Raw genomic sequence first — 21,270 nt, forward strand, 5'->3', positions numbered from 1 at the left:
TTTGTTTAACACATTGTTTGAGAAATAGCACTTCTTCTAGCCACAAGCTCCTTTTTCTTTCCTGCTCTGCCAGTGTAGGCCTCAGCCAACATCCTTGATCTCATAGTTTGGCCTTGTAGTTTAAGTCTTGCTCGAGCTCTTCTATTAGGATTAGAACATATCAGTGCTGCCCAGTGTTGGGTGCTAAGTATGAGCTATGCTTAGTCCTACAGTGCTTTCAGAGTCTTGGCTATCCCAAGGACTGCCTGTGCCCCTTCTTGGATATGAAATACAGGAAAATAGAGTTTGCTGTGGTTGGCTTGACCAGTCTAAATCTTCTTGTCATATTTTTGGCTTTATTTCCATGAGAACAAGACTTGTGCAGGACTTGAAGGTAAGTATAGCTCCAAATACATTTTTCCCAAACATACCGTGAGGAACATATGTGCTGTATGTTTAGTTTAGTATAGCAGAGCTGTTGTCCTTACAAAATGAGGCTGTAGGCAGATGTGGACTCTGACACAGCTGGAATAGGGTGAGTCTGCTGAAAGTGAGTTAAATGAAGACTCCCGACTCTGCTGGCAGAAAGGAAACTCATGTGGTCCATTAGCACAGTTTGGCTCACAGGCACCAGTGTCTTCAGTTGTGAGATAGGAGGTGAGCAAGTGTCATCATAACCTCACCCACACGCAAGCTGTACAGCTGCAGCTTTCTCAGTGCAGTTGCCCATATATTATGGCTTTTGTCTACTGTTCATTCTCTTACTGGAATGGGGAATAAATGTGTACAATTATAGGCACATCTCTAATGGTGATAATTATAATAGTAAAAGCGTAGCCCTAAACAGCAAAATTGCACTGGTACCAAATCTGCAAGCAGATGAGCCAAAGAAGGATGGCTCTAGTCATTCAGTTTGGCATCCAAGTTTATCTAGAGCATGGATTGAATTGGTTTGATAGTAATACCACTCACCTGAGAAGGGTGACTTTTCTGAGGCTGTGAGTGGTTACTTACAAGAACATAAGGTTAGCATTCAGTAATACTTCTGTGCATTTGTAAATAGAATGTAGTCTTAAAAAAATAAGGCATTTTCTGTAGAGGAAGAAAATGAAAATGTTTAAGAGGAAAGAAAACTTAATAGCTTGACCCAGCATAAACTTAAACGCAATGATAGTTACAGGTAAGACCTATGCTGTTAGTTCAGTGTGTATGCTACCTCAAAACCTAAGATCTGAGAAAACAAACTTTGCAGACTATTTTATTGACTCAGTTGTCTATGGTGGGCTTACTGAAGCTTTACAACCAGCTTGGAAAAATTGGAATATAAATCAAACCACTTTAGTCTCTGTTTTCCAGGGCTGTTGATAGGATAAATATTTTCTAGTTACAAGTTCATATTAAGGAAGCCTGGGATAAGCAAAAAAACAAAAAAACCCAAACCTAAAACCAACAAACAACCCCCAAAACCCCCTTGTTTTGTGTACTGAAAACTAAAACTCAAGTCCTTATCAGCCCTGGGTTCTGACAGACTGCTGAAAGCAATTTCTCAGCAGGCATTACTCTGCCAAACACAGCCTACCATATGCCCTTTAGGATTCCGCTGATGCAAAGGCAGGAAAAGGCTGTCTAATTTATCTGGAGCCCAGCATCGCCACAGCCTTGCCTTGCACCAGGAGTTAGACAAGAATGCAAGTGCAGAGTTTTGAAGGTTCACCTAAGCAGGTTCACTCATTTTATTCTTGCCAGAAGCTTTTGAACAGTTTATCAAATGATTAACCTCCTCCAAGCTGCTGCTATGTAATAGGAAGATGAGAGGTCTTGTTTTAAATAGTGTAAACTACTAGTTTACCATCAGCAGTAAATTACCAAGCAAAGTAGCAATGCCATCGCTTTCAAACCAAGTGTCTAAAATTATGCATAAGTAATGCTTACATTCCTTTTGTGGAATGAAATGCTTGGGTTTTAGTGTGCAAATCTGTGGATGTTGAACAAAGTGGAGTTACCATACCCTACCCTAAAGTCAGGTGGATCAGAAGTAGGAGGAACTGGGATGGTGCCAGGACTGATTTTGCCTTATCGCTAATTATCTCAAATGTTTCTGCTTTGAGAACAAGATAGAAAAATGGTCAGTCTGGCTCACAGAAGGACATTGCACTGATTCCAAATAAATTCAAGAGCATCCATAGAAACAGGTTATACCAATCTAATTAAATCAATTTAGAAAGAGATTCGGTTAAATCAGTGCAATTTGTGTGTTCATAGATCAATCCTCAAATCAGGAGAAGGTCTCTTGAGCTAATGAGGTGTAGCAGTTATTTACTTTGGGGTGCTGGGCACTGGTCATCAATTAAGAGTCATTAATAAACCCTGGCAATAAAGAGCTCAAGTACCCCAAGTGACTAATGGGGAGCAGTTGCAGAATGTATTAGCATAGTGCTCTGCCTCTGTGTTTCTCTGCAAATCACTTATCTCACTTGGGGCATTACATAAAAATAATGCATGCTGGTGACTGATGATGGGACTTGGAGGTTCCTCTGGAAGAAGGATTTAGGAATTATCTGTTATTTCAAGCTGGGTATAGTGGTATGGTTTTTTATTGCTACATAAAGCTTTATGTTTCTTTTCTGGTCTTATTACCAGAACAAAAGCAGTAGTAGTTGAGCTCTTTCATTATCAAATAGCTATAATTACAGTTTCACAAACCTGGGAAATGAGCAGTGAGATGAGGTTGACTGATGTGTCACCAACATAAATTTAATCTAAGACACAAACTGAGGAAGATGCCAAAAATACCATAGCATTGGAAATTCAACTTTAAAGTTATTTCTCAGTATTTTTTTAAAGCAGGGGTGAGGGGGAGGTAGTTTATAAGTGTTTCCAGCAAACAAAAGCATTGACTTGGCAGGTGGAGAATGCGAAATAATGTTGCCAAATGTTTGTGTCCCTTTCCACTTCCACTGGAGAAGCCCTCCTGCACTCTGCCGTGGGCTGCTTCCACGTGGCCTCGGCATGTCGGGATGGGAATGACATCCGCTGCTTGGCACGGAGGCCTCCCTGAGCTATGCTATATGCTTCTGCCATCCCGAGGGATGCTGAAGAAGCCCTTTTCTGTGATAGGAACTTCAACCCTTTCCTGTAACACTTGGGAGAAATCCCGGTCACAAGTGGGGTTCTGTTTAGGTTTGGGGCTCGGAGCAGGCACCCCTCGTATTTGGGAGCCCACCTGATGCTGTGTAATCCATCAGAATTGTATTAATCCCACTAACACAGCCGCCATCTGGCCCTGCTGCCGGGCCAGCTCGCGTGAGCCCCCCCGTGATGGATGGCCTCGGGAATTGATTAGTTGTTGTGCGAGACAAATGAACTGTTTTGGCAGAAAATACCAGAGGTCGCTGCGTGTGGTCAGGCACAAAGGCTGCTGAATTTTAAAGAGCTGCTTCCAGCATCCATTGCAAGAATGCCACTTTGGAGTGGCCACGGCTCTTGAGACGAGCCCAGCGCTCCGGAGCACGGTCGGGGTTTTGTTCTCTCCCTCCAGCCCCGCTTTCGGGAACGCCACCACTGGAAATGAGCACAAAGCTGCAGAGATGAGGGAGCCGGCATCCTTGCTGTGTTGGGAATTACGGGCTTGTGCTGGTATTGTGTGTGCGTTTGGGTGGCTGCGCCGCAGATGTCTGTCACTCGCATAAATGCCGGGCTGTGCAATCCCTGCGGAAGAGCTCTCCCGGTTGTGCAGAGCCCGTGGTGTGCTCAGCTGTGGCGTGTCTCAAACAAAACATCTGCGGGTCCAGGCATCTGGGGTTTGGGGTTTTTTCAGGTCAGTGTTATTTAGAAATGGATGCTCTTCTGGTGATGTTTAGCAGGCAAGTCTCTGACTTCAAGATGATTGCCAAGTTTATTGCTTCCCCACACACTTTTTATTGTCCCCAGAGCAGTGACCCTTGGAGCTTTGCTTTGTTGCGCAAAGGGGCAGCTTGGCTCAGGCCTGCCTTCCCTTTGGGAGAGGGCATCCTTCGGTGGCAGGGCTCCTATTTGGGGTTTTCATGGCTGCCGCCTCTCTGGTGCTGCCGCTAACCTACCAAAGTGCGTGCGGCGGCGCGGCAACGGGTGGGGAATTGGATGACACATGTCTCGCTATGTCCCGGCTGCTCTCGGAGGACGGCACGCAAGTGTGCTGGCAAGTGGGGAACACTTCCCCCGGGATGGCCTGCCAGTTCAAAATAAACTTGAGTTATGGATTTATTCAGCTTGTAAAACCTCAGCTGGCATAAATAATTGAGAAAGCAAAGGTTTGTCTGTGGTGCATACCTCAGGGACCCGCTCCTGCCTCCCTCCCTCCCACCACCCTTTCTTATGAAAATGATCCCAGTTGCACTGATAGATAATAACAACACCAAGCAATTAAAAGCTATGGGTGGCTGGAGAGAGGAGAAAAGGTTCAGTTAATGAGCTTTTCCTCTTCCTGTGCCCAGGAGAGCCTCAGAAGTGACGAGGCGATTAAAGCGAAGAGATAATTATAGATTATGTGAAAATGGGTCCCTTGGGGGCCTCGGGCCTCGACATAAACAGTAAGTGTCGCGAGTGTCTCTCGGCTCCCCGCACGCTGCCTGCTCCGCTCCGCCGCACTCCCGCTCGCTCGGCAGCGCCGTGCCAAGCAGACGGGTGAAGCCACCTGTTAGCGGCACCCGGGGCCGCTCCGCCACGGGTCCGCTGGGACGTGGCTTGGACCAGCCCCGGGAAAAAGGGAGAGGACGCCCAAAGTAGCACCTAATCGCAGCCCCTCTGCCCAGAGCTTTGTGCTGGAAGTAACCTGCGAGGCGGGAGGAAGGGGATGGGGCAAACCTGGAGAATGCTCTCTGCGCGAGGGTAGAATGTCTGAATTTCAAGTCTCTTCTGTGCCCTATTTCATGGTAGTCTTGGTGGCTGTTTAGAAAGCAAGGAGGCTTACAGCACTCCAGGTAAGCAGGAAGTGAAGCCTGATTAACTGGCAGCAGACCTTTTGCATGAGCTGTTTAAAAACTGTTGGCTCAACATGGGTTTTGGACAGCTTATGAAGAAGGCTTGTGAAGCCTTCCAAGCCTGGGGAGAGATGGCTTGGTTCAAGTTCTTCCACATCCTTTTATTCAAGGATGGAAAAAGCTGCCCGTGTGTTACCTGCAGGCAACAGATATGCTTCAGCTCAGTGTTATATCAGGGTTACCATCTCTTACTGGAGACAGGGGAGAGCAGAAGAGAATAGCTTTGGCAGTGGAACATGTGTCAGCAAGGGAGAAGAGAAGCCCTTCTGGCCATCCTCAGGAAATAGTTGTAAACACATTCACTGCCTTTACTGGCAGTCGTGGTTACTTTCTTGAAGACTCCTTTTTAGCTCAACAAAAAGAACTGGTGCTTGTGTATCACACAGTCTCACATGGAAACAGAATTGCATCTGAGTCTTCCTTTTAGCTACAGGTTTTAAGTAATTGTGCACATCCCCATTAGGTTGAGTTTCATGGTCTTTCCCATCTGAAGTTGTCTTGAATGCTGTATTTTTATGTAAATTGAGATTTGTCTGAAAATACTGATAGTACAAGGCTATGGGTTCCCCCCCAATACATTATCTGAGCAATGTCTTTACAGTGTCACTTTACTCATATATTTCTGATGTGCTTCTGTCTGGTTTTAGACTGTTTCTGCCAGTTTCTGGGCCTTGCTGCTGACTCTTGCCAGTTTTATGTGGAGTGCAAATTCCTGCTAGGAACTGATCTAATAAAAACACTGCATCTTTTTTGTTTTCTTGTACCTACTATAGTGGAGGGATTATTCACTATGTACACATACACACATGTGAAATAAAGGGGCGGAAAAAAACCCCTGAGTTGCAAGGTTTTCCAGCTATGTTTCTTACTTGTCCTATGTGGTTTTGAATGCAAAGTCAGCAAATAACAGTAATTTGTCTTTATTCCATTCACACCATTCAAGTTGAGCTTTTTGGCTAGTATTGGTCCCTCCAAAAATCTGGTTTTAACTCCTCTGAGCTCATTTCTTAGTTTCCCTTCTTGGTTTTGGCATGCAACTAGATCAGATTGTTTTAAATGTTTGGAGTGCAGCTTCATGTGACTATTTTGTTTGCAGGTAGAAAGTCTTCATTATGACTGTATGGACTTCCCTCCAATCTATTCAGGAAAGGGCTCATTTCTCTTTGTTAATATTTATAAAAAGTTGGAGATAATATATGCTAATTTTTTTTTTTTTTTAAGGGGGCATCAGGAGCTTGAGAAATAAATGCAGAGTAGAAAGACGAAATTTCCCAAAACCTTATCTTCAGGTGGGGAAATTGCTTTTCTGGATTAATTCCATTGTGGAGACTTCTGAAAGAAAAGTGGTTTTTTTGGAAGAGGCATATATAGATATATAGAGCATTTGCAGAGGTGGTTATTCCAGAAAAGCTAAATCATATCCAAATAGCTGTGTCGGGTCATTTCCCCCTTACAGACAATAATATCCTCGGGGAAAAAACAGTAGAAGTCTTGTCTAAAGGCTGTGGTAGCAAGATTGCCTGGTTTTGGTACGTCAGTGCTAAGATGCCCTCTCTCTGCTGGCGCAGACTCTGCAGCAGGCTCCCTGTGGAGAACAGACAGTTGCTTTATTGTTGCCGTGTACCTTCTGGTACCCCTGGTGCTGCTGTGCGAGGTCCGGCAGGGCTCTGCAGCTTGGGGAAATGCTAGTGCCCAGGCTGACTGGGTGGCATCACTGCCAAGGAGGGAGGACACAGCCTGAGCTCATGGTTGTGACACGGAAAATCATCCGGGAGTAACTGAGAATAGTTGTGGACTTCTCTAGCAAGGAGAGACTGGTCTCTGCTTTGGTGTTATGGTAGAAAGAATGATCTGTAATAAATAAAGTGTCTGTGTGGCTGGGCAATGGGGAAAAGCTGCTGGAGCTAAGTTATTCTGCAGTGTTGTCTGAAAAGCAGCTTCACCCAAAAGACTGCTTTCAGCAGCCAAGGGTGTATTTGAGAAGTTGGACTAACAAGGTAGGACTGGAGCAACTTCCCAGCATATCAAATCAGCCCTTGTTAGTAGGGGCAGGCACGTCTCATGACCTCCATCATGAATCTGTCAAGCTCCATCTTGAGCAATATAAGCTTTTGCCTTTTCTAATCCCACCATGAGATTCTTTTTTCCCCAGAATTCAAAGTAATTGCATCTAAAGCATGCAGTGATCTGTTTCCCAGGAGCTTGTGTGTAGTGAGTAGACAAGACCTCCAATGAATGAGTTCATGAGAGACTGGTTAAGAAACTGGAAGACTTCTGTAATGTTCCTAGGCCTAAACATGGAGTGTGAAATCTTGTGCGGCACCCAGCTCTTTACTAGAAAGGTGCAAGTCAGTTGTTTGAAAGGACTGCTTGCATACAAAGAATAGGGGTCATGTGCAGGAGAACAGTGCTACTAAAGGAGCAAGGTGAGAGGGAAGTCAGAGGAGGTGACTTCTTTTGAGAAAGCAGCACTCTGCTGCTGGAGCTGAGTATCAGCACTTTTTCCCACCTATTACTGGCACTGAGGAAGGAAACAGATGCTTGAGGTCTGAAGAATTAAGAGTGTAACTTAGTAAGCTAGATGCATAACAATAAAAGACTATGTCAAAATTGTGTCATGGAGCTCTGCCTGTCCTGATGGGAGAAGGGGACATGGTCTTGGTGGCACTGGTATTTTCATTTTGGGGGGACTACAGGTTGAAGAGCATCACTTTTTCTTTGTAACCCATTGCTCAGAAATGCAAATAATGTTTAGACTTTATTTTTCCTTGCTCTGATGTTCTTCAGCCTGTGAGGTTCAAGAGCAGTGCAGATGAATAGGAGGAGTACTGTTGCCTTGTAGCACGGGGGGATCAGTTCTCAAACTGCCCCGTTGTATTGCAGGGGCTGTTCTCTCCTGCCCGAAAGGCCCACAGCAGAGCGACCTCCCTACTGGGTCTGACCTGCTCCAGCAACCTCCCATTTTTATGAGGAGTTTCCTTTGAGGCTGTCAGGTCTGAGTTCTGCTGAACATCCAGACTGTCTTGAGGTGATTGAACACTGGTGATGTCATGAGAGGCAACTACTTTGTGTTTAACTCATGTGAAGCTGCCAAGTCCTATAGCAATGCTGGTGGGTTCGCTTGAGCCATAGTTTTCACCTGGAAACTAGAAAGAGGGGGTAGTATGTGGGCTTTTGGTTTACCTCTAGAAAACCAATGACCTCTTTTCTTTACTCCTTTACGAGCAACACAGTTGTATCAGTGTATCTAAACCTAAAGGTATTACTGTAAAGGTGCCTCATGCTAGTATAGCATAGCCCCCTATCCATAGAAAAATCAGCTGTGTTGGAATAAGTAACTTTCCATTGGCATGCCAGCATGGATGGTAGGACAGTTGTACTTTCTCAGCAATACTCGTGTCAGTAACTTCCTATCATTAGATAAGTGAGTGCAGATTTATACAGCAAGATAAAAATGTCTTGGTTCTGCTCTGTGCCTTTGCTAAAGATTCCTAACATTTGCTTTTTTAACTGCCACAAAGCATTGTAGCTCCAGTCACTCATACAAAGCTCTTTTGTAATGTTTTAAGAATCTGTGAAAGGTCTTAACTTCATTAGAGGTTCTGTTTGGTTGGTTGGTAAGAACAGAAGTTTTACTGTGTCGAAGCCAGGGTATTGCTTTTAGCTCTAGAAGAAGCTGTAGGTGTAACTAAAGCACCCGTGACACCACAACTTGATCTTTCTGCCTGCAAGCAGGCCTAAGTGAGCACGCACTGGTATCCTGGCACAGGCATGTGCTGGGCCCGCTGCATAGGGCAGCCTGCTGCTCTGAGCAGAGATCACAGTCAAGCTTTGTCCTAACGCTGTCAATCCAAAAAGGAGTGCAACTGGGTCACATGCAGGCTGGTAAATAAAAAAATAAAAAACAAGCCCTGTGACCAAGTTCCAAGACAAACACCAAAGATTTCACAAATCCCTGGACAATTACTTACCAGAGAGTACCAAATAATAGCAGGGACCTGTTTTAAAGCCACCAAAAGAAAGTACTTGCCCACTGTTCACCCCTTCACACACAGAATACGAAGTTGTAGAGCTTGTCCATTGAGAGGTGTTGTGGTTTAACCCCAGCTAGCATCTAAGCACCATGGAGCCACTCTCTCACTTCCCCCCACCCACTGGGATGGGGAGAGAATCGGGGTGGGGTGGGGAACTCATGGGTTGAGATACAAACGGTTCCATAGAACAGAAAGGAAGAAACTAATAATGATAATAATGGTAATAATGACAATAATAATAACAAAAGAATTGGAATATATAGAACAAGTGATGCACAATGCAATTGCTCACCACTTGCTGACCGATGCCCAGTTAGTTCTTGAGCAGCGATCCCTGCCTCAGGCCAACTCCCCCCAGTTTATGTACTGGGCATGATGTCACATGGTATGGAATACCCCTTTGGCCAGTTTGGGTCAGCTGCCCTGGCTGTGTCCCCTCCCAACTTCTTGTGCCCCTCCAGCCTTCTTGCTGGCTGGGCATGAGAAGCTGAAAAATGCTTGACTTAGTATAAACACTACTTAGCAACAACTGAAAACATCAGTGTGTTATCAACATTCTTCTCATACTGGATCCAAGACATAGCACTATACCAGCTCCTAGAAAGAAAATTAACTCTGTCCCAGCCGAAATCAGGCCAAGAGTATGAATGGGTTAAAGAGCAAAATAGAGGAGAAAAAGGAGCTGGAAAAGGCTGATAAATATGCTCATCTGGATGTAGCCTCTAGCTATGGAAGTCCTTGAGCTGCTGAGTTTCTAAAGCTGGGAGGATCCAGCTGGGCATAGATTGTTTTGCATGTGTCCTGTTTTTCTGCTTTTTTCTCCTAGCCACTGTTGGTGGCCTCTGTCTGAGATGGATGGCATCGGAAGGGTCTTTGGTCTGACCCAGAGTAGCAGTTATAAGTTTGTATAACAGGGAGAAGTAGCAGCTTTAGCCTTTTATTTTCTGTGGGATTGCAGTGATTTATACCAGGACTTGAATGTGGTTTTTGCTGGCTAACTTTATAGAGTTCTTGTGCCACTTCATGGGAGTAAGCTGACTTTTGTCCTGGCATAATACTGTTAAAAACAACCTTTGTTTTCTAGGAAGCAGGATCATCTGTCTCTTAACTTGAGAAAAAAACATATTCTGCATGTGCAATACTAGGTGTCTGTTTAAGTCCAGTGACAGTATTGAAATGTCTGTAGCAAAGTTAGAGCATACGATGTGCGTGTGGCCTTTGTGTTGTGCAGTAACATGGTGCTTCTTTTGCTTTTGTTTCCTGAATAGGGAAGAGGACAAGAACATTTTTGATTACTGCAGAGAAAACAACATTGACTATGTAACCAAAGCCATTCAATCAGAAAAAGTGGATGTGAATGTCACAGATGAGGAGGTATGGAGAAAAAGATACAGCCCATCAATCTTTTAACTGTTTTCTATGTTAATTTAGTGCCACTCCTTTTCAAAATTCCTTAGTTAGGATTCTTATAACAAGGTACTACAATAGTTGGTCAAACACTTGGTTATTGAGACACGGATAATCCATTTGAATATAGCTTTCCACTACATTTCTAGCAATGTGGATGTACTAACTGTGATGCTGTAGCATATCAGAAACTTACTTCCTATGTTATTTTCAGCAACACCAGCAGCCACTTGCAGAATAAGATCTTCTGAAATACCCCGTCTCCCCACCTTGTACACTAAATGTGGTCAAATAGAAGTAGGAAGTGAGGGAAATGGCTTTTTTTGACTGATGATCTCTGTTCACGGGTGAAGTAGGATTTCTGCCATGCCATCAGCTTTTCATTGTTCCCAGGTGGAGGGCAAATGAGTGACACTGGCTTTCCACCTTCACAAAAACAGTGATATCGTCCAGTCTTTCTCTGCTCATCAAACTCAAAACACCATTGCCCCATAAGGAGATAATACCGGCATTGCCAGAAACCTCAAGAAAAAGATAAGGGTCTAAAATTGTGAATTGGCTTGATCCTTTTCTTGGTAAAAGTAAACACCTGGTGTGGACAGTTCCCTGTTCATCCTTCAGGAAATGTAGTGGTACCAGCTTTATTCCCTTGGTTTTGATGCTTGCATACTGCCACCTAGCCCTGCTCATGGTCCATCGTATGTACAGCTACTTTTGCCCACTGCTTTCCAGCACATTGTGTTTTGGTGAACAGATGAAGTGCTTACACATTCATAGACTGAGACGCCACAAATTCAGTTGGGTTCTCCTGTAGCTCTAAGCAGATTTCTGCCCTCTGAGCCATGACAGCCCCGGCTGGGGCTCTGAATGCTGATGGCAGAGCCTTTTATTATTAATCAGGAATTCATGTGAATTAATTTTCAGACGAGAGGAGGGAGGGTGTTCACGATCAGGGTTGGAATTTCACATCATAAATTCAATGAACTGAAACTGTCATGTGCCACACAGTCACTGCAACAGCGCCATTACTGAGCTCCCTCCCTCCTTCTGCCGATCACACGTTACAGAAGTAAATGTCCAGGGCAGTCCCACAGAACATGGCTGGAGTCCTTTCATTAATAAAAGCTCATTTTTGGGATCACACACGTGCAATCAGTATATAATAACATCATGTTAGCATTGCTTCATTTCCACTGGCAAGATGCTCTTTCATAGCTAGCAGGTTCAGAAGCTCATACCTTCCTTTGTGTTCAAGCAACAAATGTGCTTATTTTCAGCCAAAGAGATTTTGTTTTTTAAAAAAAAAATCAAAATATTTGGTGAAAGATGGCTGAAATATTTTTGTGCTCTAAACACATAAATGTTTAGAGCCAGATCTGAAGACTGCCAGGTGACATCCTCTTTGGGAATTATCCATGAGTCTCTGATGTGAAAGAAGATCTACTTCTGAACTAATGGGTATTAGCACATGACTATTGCAGAGTATGGAATTGCTTCAGCACAGACAGGAGCTGAAAACCCTGCCTACCTGTGAAGAGCTCATGGGAAGATTCCCATTGGTGCAAAATTCCCCCATAGATTAAATTCTCACAGCCTCAGTGATTTTGGCTTACCCCAGCAAATGCTCAAACAGGGAAGTAAGAAGTTTTGGGTTTTGTTTTTTTTTTCTTGCAAGTGCTGGCTTCCTTAGGCTTGACTCTAACTGGTCCAAAAAAACCCCCAAAAGCAAAACCATATCAAAAAGAAAAATCTGAAAGAAATATTTATTTCATATTATGTTAAGAGCTGAAACTATTACCAATGTTGTTTGGTATCCAAATGTGTTCTTCTCCATCTGGAGCGTAGTTTATTTTCCAATATCATGCAGGTTGATTGAAGTTTTAGAACCCATTTTAGACTAGAGAGAACCCAGACCGAGCCTTTGGTAGAGTGAAGTGTATGCAAGCATAATCTTGTCATTTTTATTAACTATTTTAGTGTTACTGTATAAATACATCCTGCCATATCCAAAAGATGCTTCTCCTAGCCCTCTGAACATAACTCATGCTGTCAATCCTTTGATTTAAATGCATATAAATTTAAAATGGCAGCAGGGATACATGCAAAGAGTTAACTTACTGTGAAACAAAATCTACTGAAGCTCCAAATAGTCTTGTGCTAAACTGCAAAGACGCTAGGCTCAACCTTTCCTTGTACAATAAAGACTTGACTGAGGTTGTAAGGTGTTCAGATTTTATTTGTGTGTGATGCGTTAGTACTGTATCTCATTGTATCCCCTCATTTTGTGCAAACCTGAAATAAGTTAGAGAAAAGAAATCAAGAATAAAAATGTAAAATGAGGACAAGCCAACTTAACTCGAAGCAAAAGGATTTCAGAAAGGGCAATAGAAGTCTCTGGAGTTTAGATAGATGCACTTGGCAACTTTCAAAGCGTAAGTGGTCTTCTCCCCACAAGAAATAAAGATCTTCATGTACAGCATTCAAGACAGGTTACCTGCTAACAGTTTGGATATAATAAACTTCAATTTAGAATTAAACAAAGGATCTAATGACAGTAATCATGTACAAGCTTCCATTTACTGTATCTAAATTGCCCAGAGTTCAACAGAAATAGATTGCATTCACTTAGAAAAAGTAGCACAGACTAAAACAACCTGTTTCTCTTGCCTATGTCAGCAGGACTAATGACATAAGATATAGACTGTGGCTGTGAAGTTGCCACTGGTACATCCTGGTAGTGTGGATTGCTTGCTGCCTTTTTGAGAACAATATTTCTTCAACTTTTAACAAAGCAGAAACTGCTCAAAGACATGGATGAGTTGCTTTTGTAATTTGTGCCAAGGGCTGTGGAGGTTGTAGATAGAGAAATTTTTTTTCATTGTTGGAGAAATCCCAGTAAACAAACATGTTACCTGTGTGCAGTATTTAAGCCCTTGCCAAAACTTTAATGAAAGGCATCTGAAATGATGCTCGCTTAGTCCCCAATCCTCATGCTTTTGAGACAGCAAGTGCCAAATTGGTGCCAGCTTGCCAAGGAAAGGACAGGGGAAAAAAATGGGTTGAAGAAGGTTCACGTACTTCTGGATTTACACGTTTATTTCCATTAGAAAAAATTCCCCAAATGTTTCAGAGCTCTGAAAGTGATTGACTTCCAAATCAAATCTGAAGTTTACCTGTATAATTGCAACAACGGCCCTTCCATTCTCTGTTTTTGCTATCACCGGGCGGGGGGATGCAGCTGTTCTATATATATCTCTTCTTAATTACTGGTAATAAAACACTTGCCACAAGTTAGAGTGGCTCTCATTGCTATACAGCCATTACAGCTGCAAACATTGTGCCTAGAAGTATAGCTTAATATTGTAGCACATCCATCCAGTTTGGCTTTGTTCTCTTCTTTCTCCGCACTGGCTAATTGATGTGAAAATCATTCCCATCCGTTTGTCTGCTGAGACTCAGTATATCTGAGACGAATCCCTGTCCTGTGCTTTGTTTGTGAACACCCTGTGACTTGGAGCTGAGCAAAATTGATGTGCTGTTGGCTTGAGAAACTGCTGCAGAAGCTGGCCAAGCTGGCAGCAGTTATCCAAGCAAAGCACAGAAGATTTAAGAGGCAGGGTTAGTGCACTGGGGCTATTTTTATGCTTTTTTTATTAAATACTTCAAAGGCAGGGGAAAATGCATCCTCTCAAGTAACTTCTGCAACAACTGTCCTGTGTTTGAATTGCATGGAGGGAGTACCTTGATGTTTGATTGCATTTAGTCAAGAGCTCACTACTGCAGTGCTTTCCTATATGAAATTATTTGTGTTGCTTTGAGTCTCTCACTGCTTAATGAAGTAGTCATATAGGAGGTGTTTTGGGAAGGCTCAATCTGTGGCTTTTAAGATTCCTGCCATGTTATTTAAACACACAAACACATTATATACTGACATAAAGCAGCAGCTGTGTGGACTAAAGAATTTTTCAATGTGCATAGGCAATACCCATGCTATACAAAGAGTTGGACTGTACATTCAATTTAAGTTTGTCTTATCGCTAAGGTTTGTTTTAAGGAAGACATGGGAAACAAGTGGACTTTGTAGCTGTATAGCTGCCTAAGCACATTAGCTAGAACTCCTGAGTGTTTAATTTGCCTGATACTATGCAAACAGTAGTTAATATTATCTTGTTTTAAATACAAGTTTCTCAGTAATGCTTTTTGTTATACAGTAAGTAGGTTGGGATTCTTCTGCAGGTATTTACTTCCACATCAAGTGGTGTGCTCTTGCACAGAAGGTCTGCAAAGTCCCTTACACCCTGTGTTTAGGGCATAGCATGCTGCAAGGATGCAGACATTTCTCAGGTGGAACGTGTCAGCTTTTTAGTAGTGCACAATTACAATGCAGAGCCATTTAAGGCACTAATTGGAAAATATTGTATCCATTTAGAATTACAGAGAAAATATATAGGTAAGCAGAGTGTAATTACCCAAAGTGGAATTGGCCCAAGACTTGAAATCCATACTCCTGCAAATAGCACAAGGAGATTTTTAATGACTATAGATGATCAGGCTTCAGTTTCTCGTCTTGTTCAAAAGGCAACATTTGCAGCAGAACTAGCTTTCTAGTGTTATGGAAAGGGACCAGTTGTACAGTGCTGCAGTATGCCTGAGCTGATAGAATTGACAGCACTGTCTCTCCTGAACTGTTGGTTTTCCTTTATTGGCCTCAGCCAAGTTCAGCACCAATAAAATTAGATTCTGCTTTTCCAGAGACAAATGCAAACCAAAATATTATAGCCACTAATCTGTAACGTGAATTTTGATATAAAGGATAGAAGTGCCTTCATTTTGTCGTGTAATTGCACAATAATTACACTTGTGTAATTACAATATTACTCATCTGCACATATATAAAGAAACGGAAATAATCTGTTGAAGTGTTTATTGCTATTGTGCATATTGCAGATAGTACTTCTTTCTTTTGAAATGAACATCTGTGGCACAAAAAAAGTTGGTATTTTTCCAGCTGAAATCCTAAATCTTAAGTAATTACCAGTGCAGAGATGAGTTAAGGATGCTAAACATGACTTAAAGATCTTTCCATGTTTACCGTTTTAAATTGTACTCTTTCCCCCTCTTAGACTTTGATAGTGGTGTTGAGTGCAAGAACATTAATCATTAAACGGCCCATGGATGTCATCAGTGCTTCCATAGAAAGTCATTGTCAGAAAATTCATTCTAATTCAAGGTTAATTAGTATAACATTAAAATTATGTGTTACAAAAATTAATTACTTGCTGGGTCAAAAAGTGTGTTAAAAAGCTTAATGCCTTGTGTCTGAGATCGCATTTCCTTACTCAAAATCATGTTCTACCTCTGCTGCCCTGCCCAGGAATGTCCAGCAGAAGCAGCATGAGCTTCAGTTGCAGGTGTCTTCTGCCCCTCCTGCTCTTTTGGCACCATGGTTGGGAAATCTGGCTCACAGTTCCTATTAGCAGATAAATGAGTTGCTCACCTTGTTCCCCACTGCTCTGTTGAGAGATTTATAACCAGCCATGGGGTAATTTAACTGATTTAATCTGTGAAGGTCTGTGGCTGTTTTCTGTAGCATACTGGAAAATGCAGGTCGGTCTGATGGTGTCACTGCTTGGGGGATGATTTCTTGGTTATCTGCAGGGTGATTTCCAAGGAATCCCCTGCAAGTGTGCCACATGCTGTCCTAAATCAGGAAAGACTGATACTAAAAGTAAGTCTAACTTACTAAGTGTACATAGTAAACAAAGAAGAAAACCTTCTATCTCAAACTACTTTGAGCTACCTTTCTCTTTGGAGTTGCCAATATATAAAATCTTCTATAGTTCACAGAAAATGTCTTAGAGCTGCTTGTCAAAAGGCTCTGTTACTGCTTTGAATGCATTTTTGCATTATAAGAAGATAAGCACTCCAGCCTCAGCACAGGGCTCTTAAAGTGTGTGAAACACTATCACGGCTCTGCTGTGATGTCCTATTGCAAAAACAAGCATTACCTTTCACAGGCTTAGCTGTACTAGCCCAGAATTAGAGCAGCACCAGTGAACCGAACCCCAAAAGCCTGGCTTTGCTTCAGTACATCCATAGCCCTTTCTGAGGCCAGCTGGGTTTTCAGATGTGCGTGTCAGCCCTCAGAGGGGTCCTATGCCACTTCTCACGTCCTTGACAGGCAGGAAGATCTGAAGTTCCATTGCTCCCCTCCCATGGTGGCAGAGACATGCCAAGAGACTGCAGGTGTGCAGAGACTTGTAGAAAGGGGATGGGAAGAAAACTATGGAGGTTTGGACAGGGCTGGAGGCATGGATGCAGCAGCCCATGTTGCAGAGCTGAGAGGGGGACGGTTGCAGGTGATGCCTGCCCAGACACCCAGTTTTCATCTTCTGTTGCAGCAGTGCAGGGCCCGTGGGTTGAGTGTTTCAGACCTGCCAGAGGAATGAGCTCTTGGGGACTTGGCATCCAGGTGGGGTAGGCAGCATTGAAAATCTTACTCTTACACTTACTGCGTAAGTCGTTGCTCCCAGAAAAGTCAGAGCTGTCAAAATCCCAAATCTATATAGGAAAACAAATCATGTCATGGCTCCTGCCTTTCATGCTTTGCTGCTTTTCCCCTCTAAATTTTTTGCTGGCTTGTGGGTTTGATGTTAAATTAATGAAAAATTCAACTATGTGTCAGTTTTAACATTTCTAGCATTATTCTGTTAAGTCCAAATCAGAAGCAATAGTATGTTATATACTAATATTAGTGTAGGGGTTTTTTTTTAAAGTCTGTGTTAATTTTGCTATTGGTACTCAATAGCAAGACTGTGATTCTCTGTGCTTTTTTTTGGCTGGCTTTGTTAATTTTTGCCTGGATGTTGCAGGGCCGGGCTCTGCTCCATTGGGCGTGCGACAGAGGACACAAGGAACTGGTTTCAGTACTGTTACAGCATGCTGCTGATGTTAACAGCCAGGTAAGAAAGGAATGAAAAGTTGAATTTGATTGATGTGTTACATAGCCTCCTGACCAAATGTTTCATAGGAAACTGAATTGTTCCAAAACTCCATAGCAAGTTCTCTCAGGGCACTTATCATGGAGAAGAACATCCGAAAAGGTAACCTGGAAAAAATAACAGAATTTGGTTGCATGAAACACATAGTCATAAGGGGCCTTTTTCAGTTCCTGCTGAAACTTCTCCCTGCACTAAAGTTTGTGATCACCTGGCTGTGGCTTCCAGTGTGACTCGTGGTACTGATGGCAAGAGGTATTTCCTGCATATGAGATGTCTGGTGGCTTCCTACATAAAGTGCATTCTCCAATGTATTTTTTGTAACACTACACTCTCAGTAGATCTTTGTGGACTAATGGAAGAGAATCCCACTTTGCCTAGTGGAAAAGTATCCAATAAATGCCTGGTTTTGGCAAAGCACGCCGCAGGCGTAAGTGATGCTTCAGGTCACAGTGTGTTGGGCACGTGGCAGCTAGAGTAGGATCTCAGTGCTGACTGAGGGCAAAGTCAAACGGCTTATGCCATTTCCATCCCCATATACCCACCTCACCCCCTTGGCAGTCACCATTTCTAGCACAATTTGATTTAACTGAACATAAAGCAGCTTTTTAGCCACTGCAGTTTGCAGCCCACATGTCTGAGCTTAACTAGCAGCAGTTTTAGGGTACCTTAATAGACCAAGCTGTGAACTGCACTGGTTCAGTGACTACTTTGCAAGTGATTCATTCCAGTCAGCCAGCTTGAGTCTGCCTGTGCTCATGAGTCAACGCTCCTAGGTTTGTCTGCTTGTTGTAATTAAAGGCTGACCTCTGTAAATGCGATTGTGTTTGGAAATAATTGTCCAACATATTTCTGTCAAATTATGATTGACTGCTCTTTACCAGCATGGCACTTACTGGCTTTGCTCTCCTGCCCGGTTTGGACATAGATACACCTCTGCTGACAAATCTGCTAGCTCTTACCAGTGAGATCTTAAGCAGCCTTGCAATAAATGCTTCAGGAATTTGTGAGAGGTGGACCTTAAGCACAGTTGCAATCTAAGGGCTTGTGAGAAACCTGTGGTGTTCACAGGCTACAAATAGCTGTGTTGGTATTTATGTACACATGAAATCATTGCCAAAAAAAGTATTTCTTGCCCTTGTCTGGGCAGAATTGCAGGTGGGATGCGTATTAGGAAGCGTGGCTCTGCGGTAGGTGGTGAGGGACATATCTTCATGCTTAGACCTTGGCCGAGGTACTTAATGCCTTCTTTGCCTCAGTCTTTAATAGTGAGTCCAGTCATTCTCAGGGTACTCCACCCCATGAGCTGGAAGGTAAGGATGAAGAGCATAACATACCCCCCTTAATCCAGGAGGAATTAGTTAGGGACCTGCTACGCCATCTGGACACTCACAAATTTATGGGACCTGATGGGATCCATCCAAGAGTACTGAGGGAACTGGCTGAGGTCCTTGCCAAGCCACTCTCTATCATCTATCAGCGTTCCTGGTCAACAGGGGAGGTCCCAGAGGACTAGAGGCTTGCCAATGTGACTCCCATTTATAAGAAGGGTCGAAGGGAGGATCCGGGGAACTACAGGCCTGTCAGCCTGACCTCGGTACCGGGAAAGATTATGGAATGGTTTGTTTTGAAAGCACTCACATGGCAAGTCCAGGATAAGAGGGGGATCAGGCCCAGCCAGCACGGGTTTACGAAAGGCAGGTCCTGCTTGACCAACCTGATCTCCTTCTATGACCAGGTGACCCGCCTAGTGGATGAGGGAAAGGCTGTGGATGTTATTTTCCTTGACTTCAGCAAGGCCTTTGACACTGTCTCTCATGGCATACTCCTTGAGAAACTGGCATCTCATGGCCTGGATAAGTGCACTATTCACTGGGTGAAAAACTGGCTGGATGGCCGAGCCCAGAGGGTTGTGGTGAATGGGGTGAAATCCAGTTGGCGACGGGTCACAAGTGGTGTTCCCCAGGGCTCGGTGTTGGGCCCTGTTCTGTTTAATATCTTTATTGATGATTTGGATGAGGGGATTGAGTGCACCCTCAGCAAGTTTGCAGACGACACCAAGTTGGAACGCAGGGTCGATCTGCTTGAGGGTAGGGAGGCTCTACAGAGAGATCCGGACAGGCTGGATCAATGGGCTGAGGCCAATCGTATGAGGTTCAACAAGGCCAAGTGCCGGGTCCTGCACTTCGGTCACGGCAACCCCATGCAGCGCTACAGGCTTGGGGAAGAGTGGCTGGAAAGCTGCCTGGCAGAGAAAGACCTGGGGGTGCTGGTTGACAGCCGGCTGAATATGAGCCAGCAGTGTGCCCAGGTGGCCAAGAAGGCCAATCGCATCCTGGCCTGTATCAGGAACAGTGTGGCCAGCAGGAACAGGGAGGTGGTTGTTCCCTTGTACTCGGCACTGGTGAGGCCGCACCTCGAGTCCTGTGTTCAGTTTTGGGCCCCTCACTACAGGAAAGACATGGAGGGGCTGGAGCGTGTCCAGAGAAGGGCAACCAAGTTGGTGAGGGGCCTGGAGCACAAGTCTTATGAGGAGCGGCTGAAGGATCTGGGGCTGTTCAGTCTAGAAAAGAGGAGGCTGAGGGGAGACCTTATCGCTCTCTACAACTACCTGAAAGGGGGTTGTAGTGAGGTGGGTGCTGGTCTCTTCTGTCAGGTGGCTGGAGATAGGACAAGAGGAAATGGCCTCAAGTTGAGGCAAGGGAGATTTAGGTTAGATATTAGGAAAAATTTTTTTACTGAGAGGGTTGTCAAACATTGGAATGGGCTGCCCAGGGAAGTGGTTGATTCACCATCCCTGGAGGTATTCAAAAAGCGAGTGGACAGGGTACTCCAGGGCATGGTTTAGGGGGCACGGTTAATGGTTGGACTCGATGATCTTGAAGGTCTTTTCCAACCGAAATGATTCTATGATTCTATGATTCTACAATTTCAGTTGTAATGGATTTTATAGGAGGTTTTTCCTTATGTAGAAGATGGGCACTGGAGCCAGTACAAATGGAGGGCTTTGCACGCCCCCCTGTCAGACTAGACCATTGCCTTTCAGGGAGAGCTGGTGAGTGACGTGTCGGATACATATGAGAACAGCTTTGCCTTGAAATCAGGGAGGAGTCAGATCATGACACCTGCCCGTCCCCTTTGCCCTGGAGGCCAGGGAGATGGTTCTGGCTGGTACGCTGTACCGCCGCAGCAGTCTGAAAAGTCACTTCTCTTTGATGCTTGTATCATTTCTTTGGAGGTAAAGTCTGACTCTTAGAAGAAAAGGCTGAAGGGAGAGTCATCTTATTTTTCCCTGAGCATTAATTTTCTGTTAGATTCTTCTTCCCCTTTTTTCTTTTTGATGTATTGCACATTTTCTAACCAGATTATTTTTGGCCAGTAACAAAAGGTTAATAATAGCCATAAAAAGAAAATCAATCTTTGAATATTTTTTTTCCCCCCACCAAGGTAATAAAGGAGAATTTTTTATAAAGGTCTCTGTTCGCACGTAGGTGTGTTCCCAGAGAAGGCAGACACATTTTTATTCTCAGCCATATATAAATTGCAATAACATTTCAAGACTTTGTGACCTAATGTTTATTTCTCTTTTTTTTTTATTTTGACCTTTACCCTGTAAGAATTCACATCCAAAGCAAGAGCAAAAGGAATTTTAAGAGCAACCAGAAGAAAAAGGGAGAGGGAAAAACTCTGGCTTCCTAACAGGCTATAAACACTGCAGTGCCTGCTATTATACATTACCAAATGCACTATCAGTTAATGTGTAGGCTATAAAGAACCGTGGGTTAAGTGTAAGGGAATCTCCGGTAACTTGAATCAGTGACGCTATTACTTTAG

General features: G+C 43.6%; 1 protein-coding gene across 2 annotated transcripts in view; it reads left to right on the forward strand.

Moving 5' to 3' along the window:
- The window catches only part of ACBD6 (acyl-CoA binding domain containing 6), a 92,406-nt gene that overhangs the window by 29,461 nt on the left and 41,675 nt on the right, over positions 1–21,270 (forward strand). The window contains exons 5-6 of one of the 2 annotated variants that reach the window (XM_052801250.1): positions 10,300–10,405; positions 17,311–17,400. In XM_052801250.1, the coding sequence (XP_052657210.1) occupies positions 10,300–10,405; positions 17,311–17,400 (196 nt within the window). The remainder of the gene's footprint in view (positions 1–10,299; positions 10,406–17,310; positions 17,401–21,270) is intronic. The other variant, XM_052801251.1, reaches the window with a different exon arrangement.

Source organism: Harpia harpyja, chromosome 11, assembly GCF_026419915.1.
Source record: "Harpia harpyja isolate bHarHar1 chromosome 11, bHarHar1 primary haplotype, whole genome shotgun sequence".
Lineage (NCBI taxonomy): Eukaryota > Metazoa > Chordata > Aves > Accipitriformes > Accipitridae > Harpia > Harpia harpyja.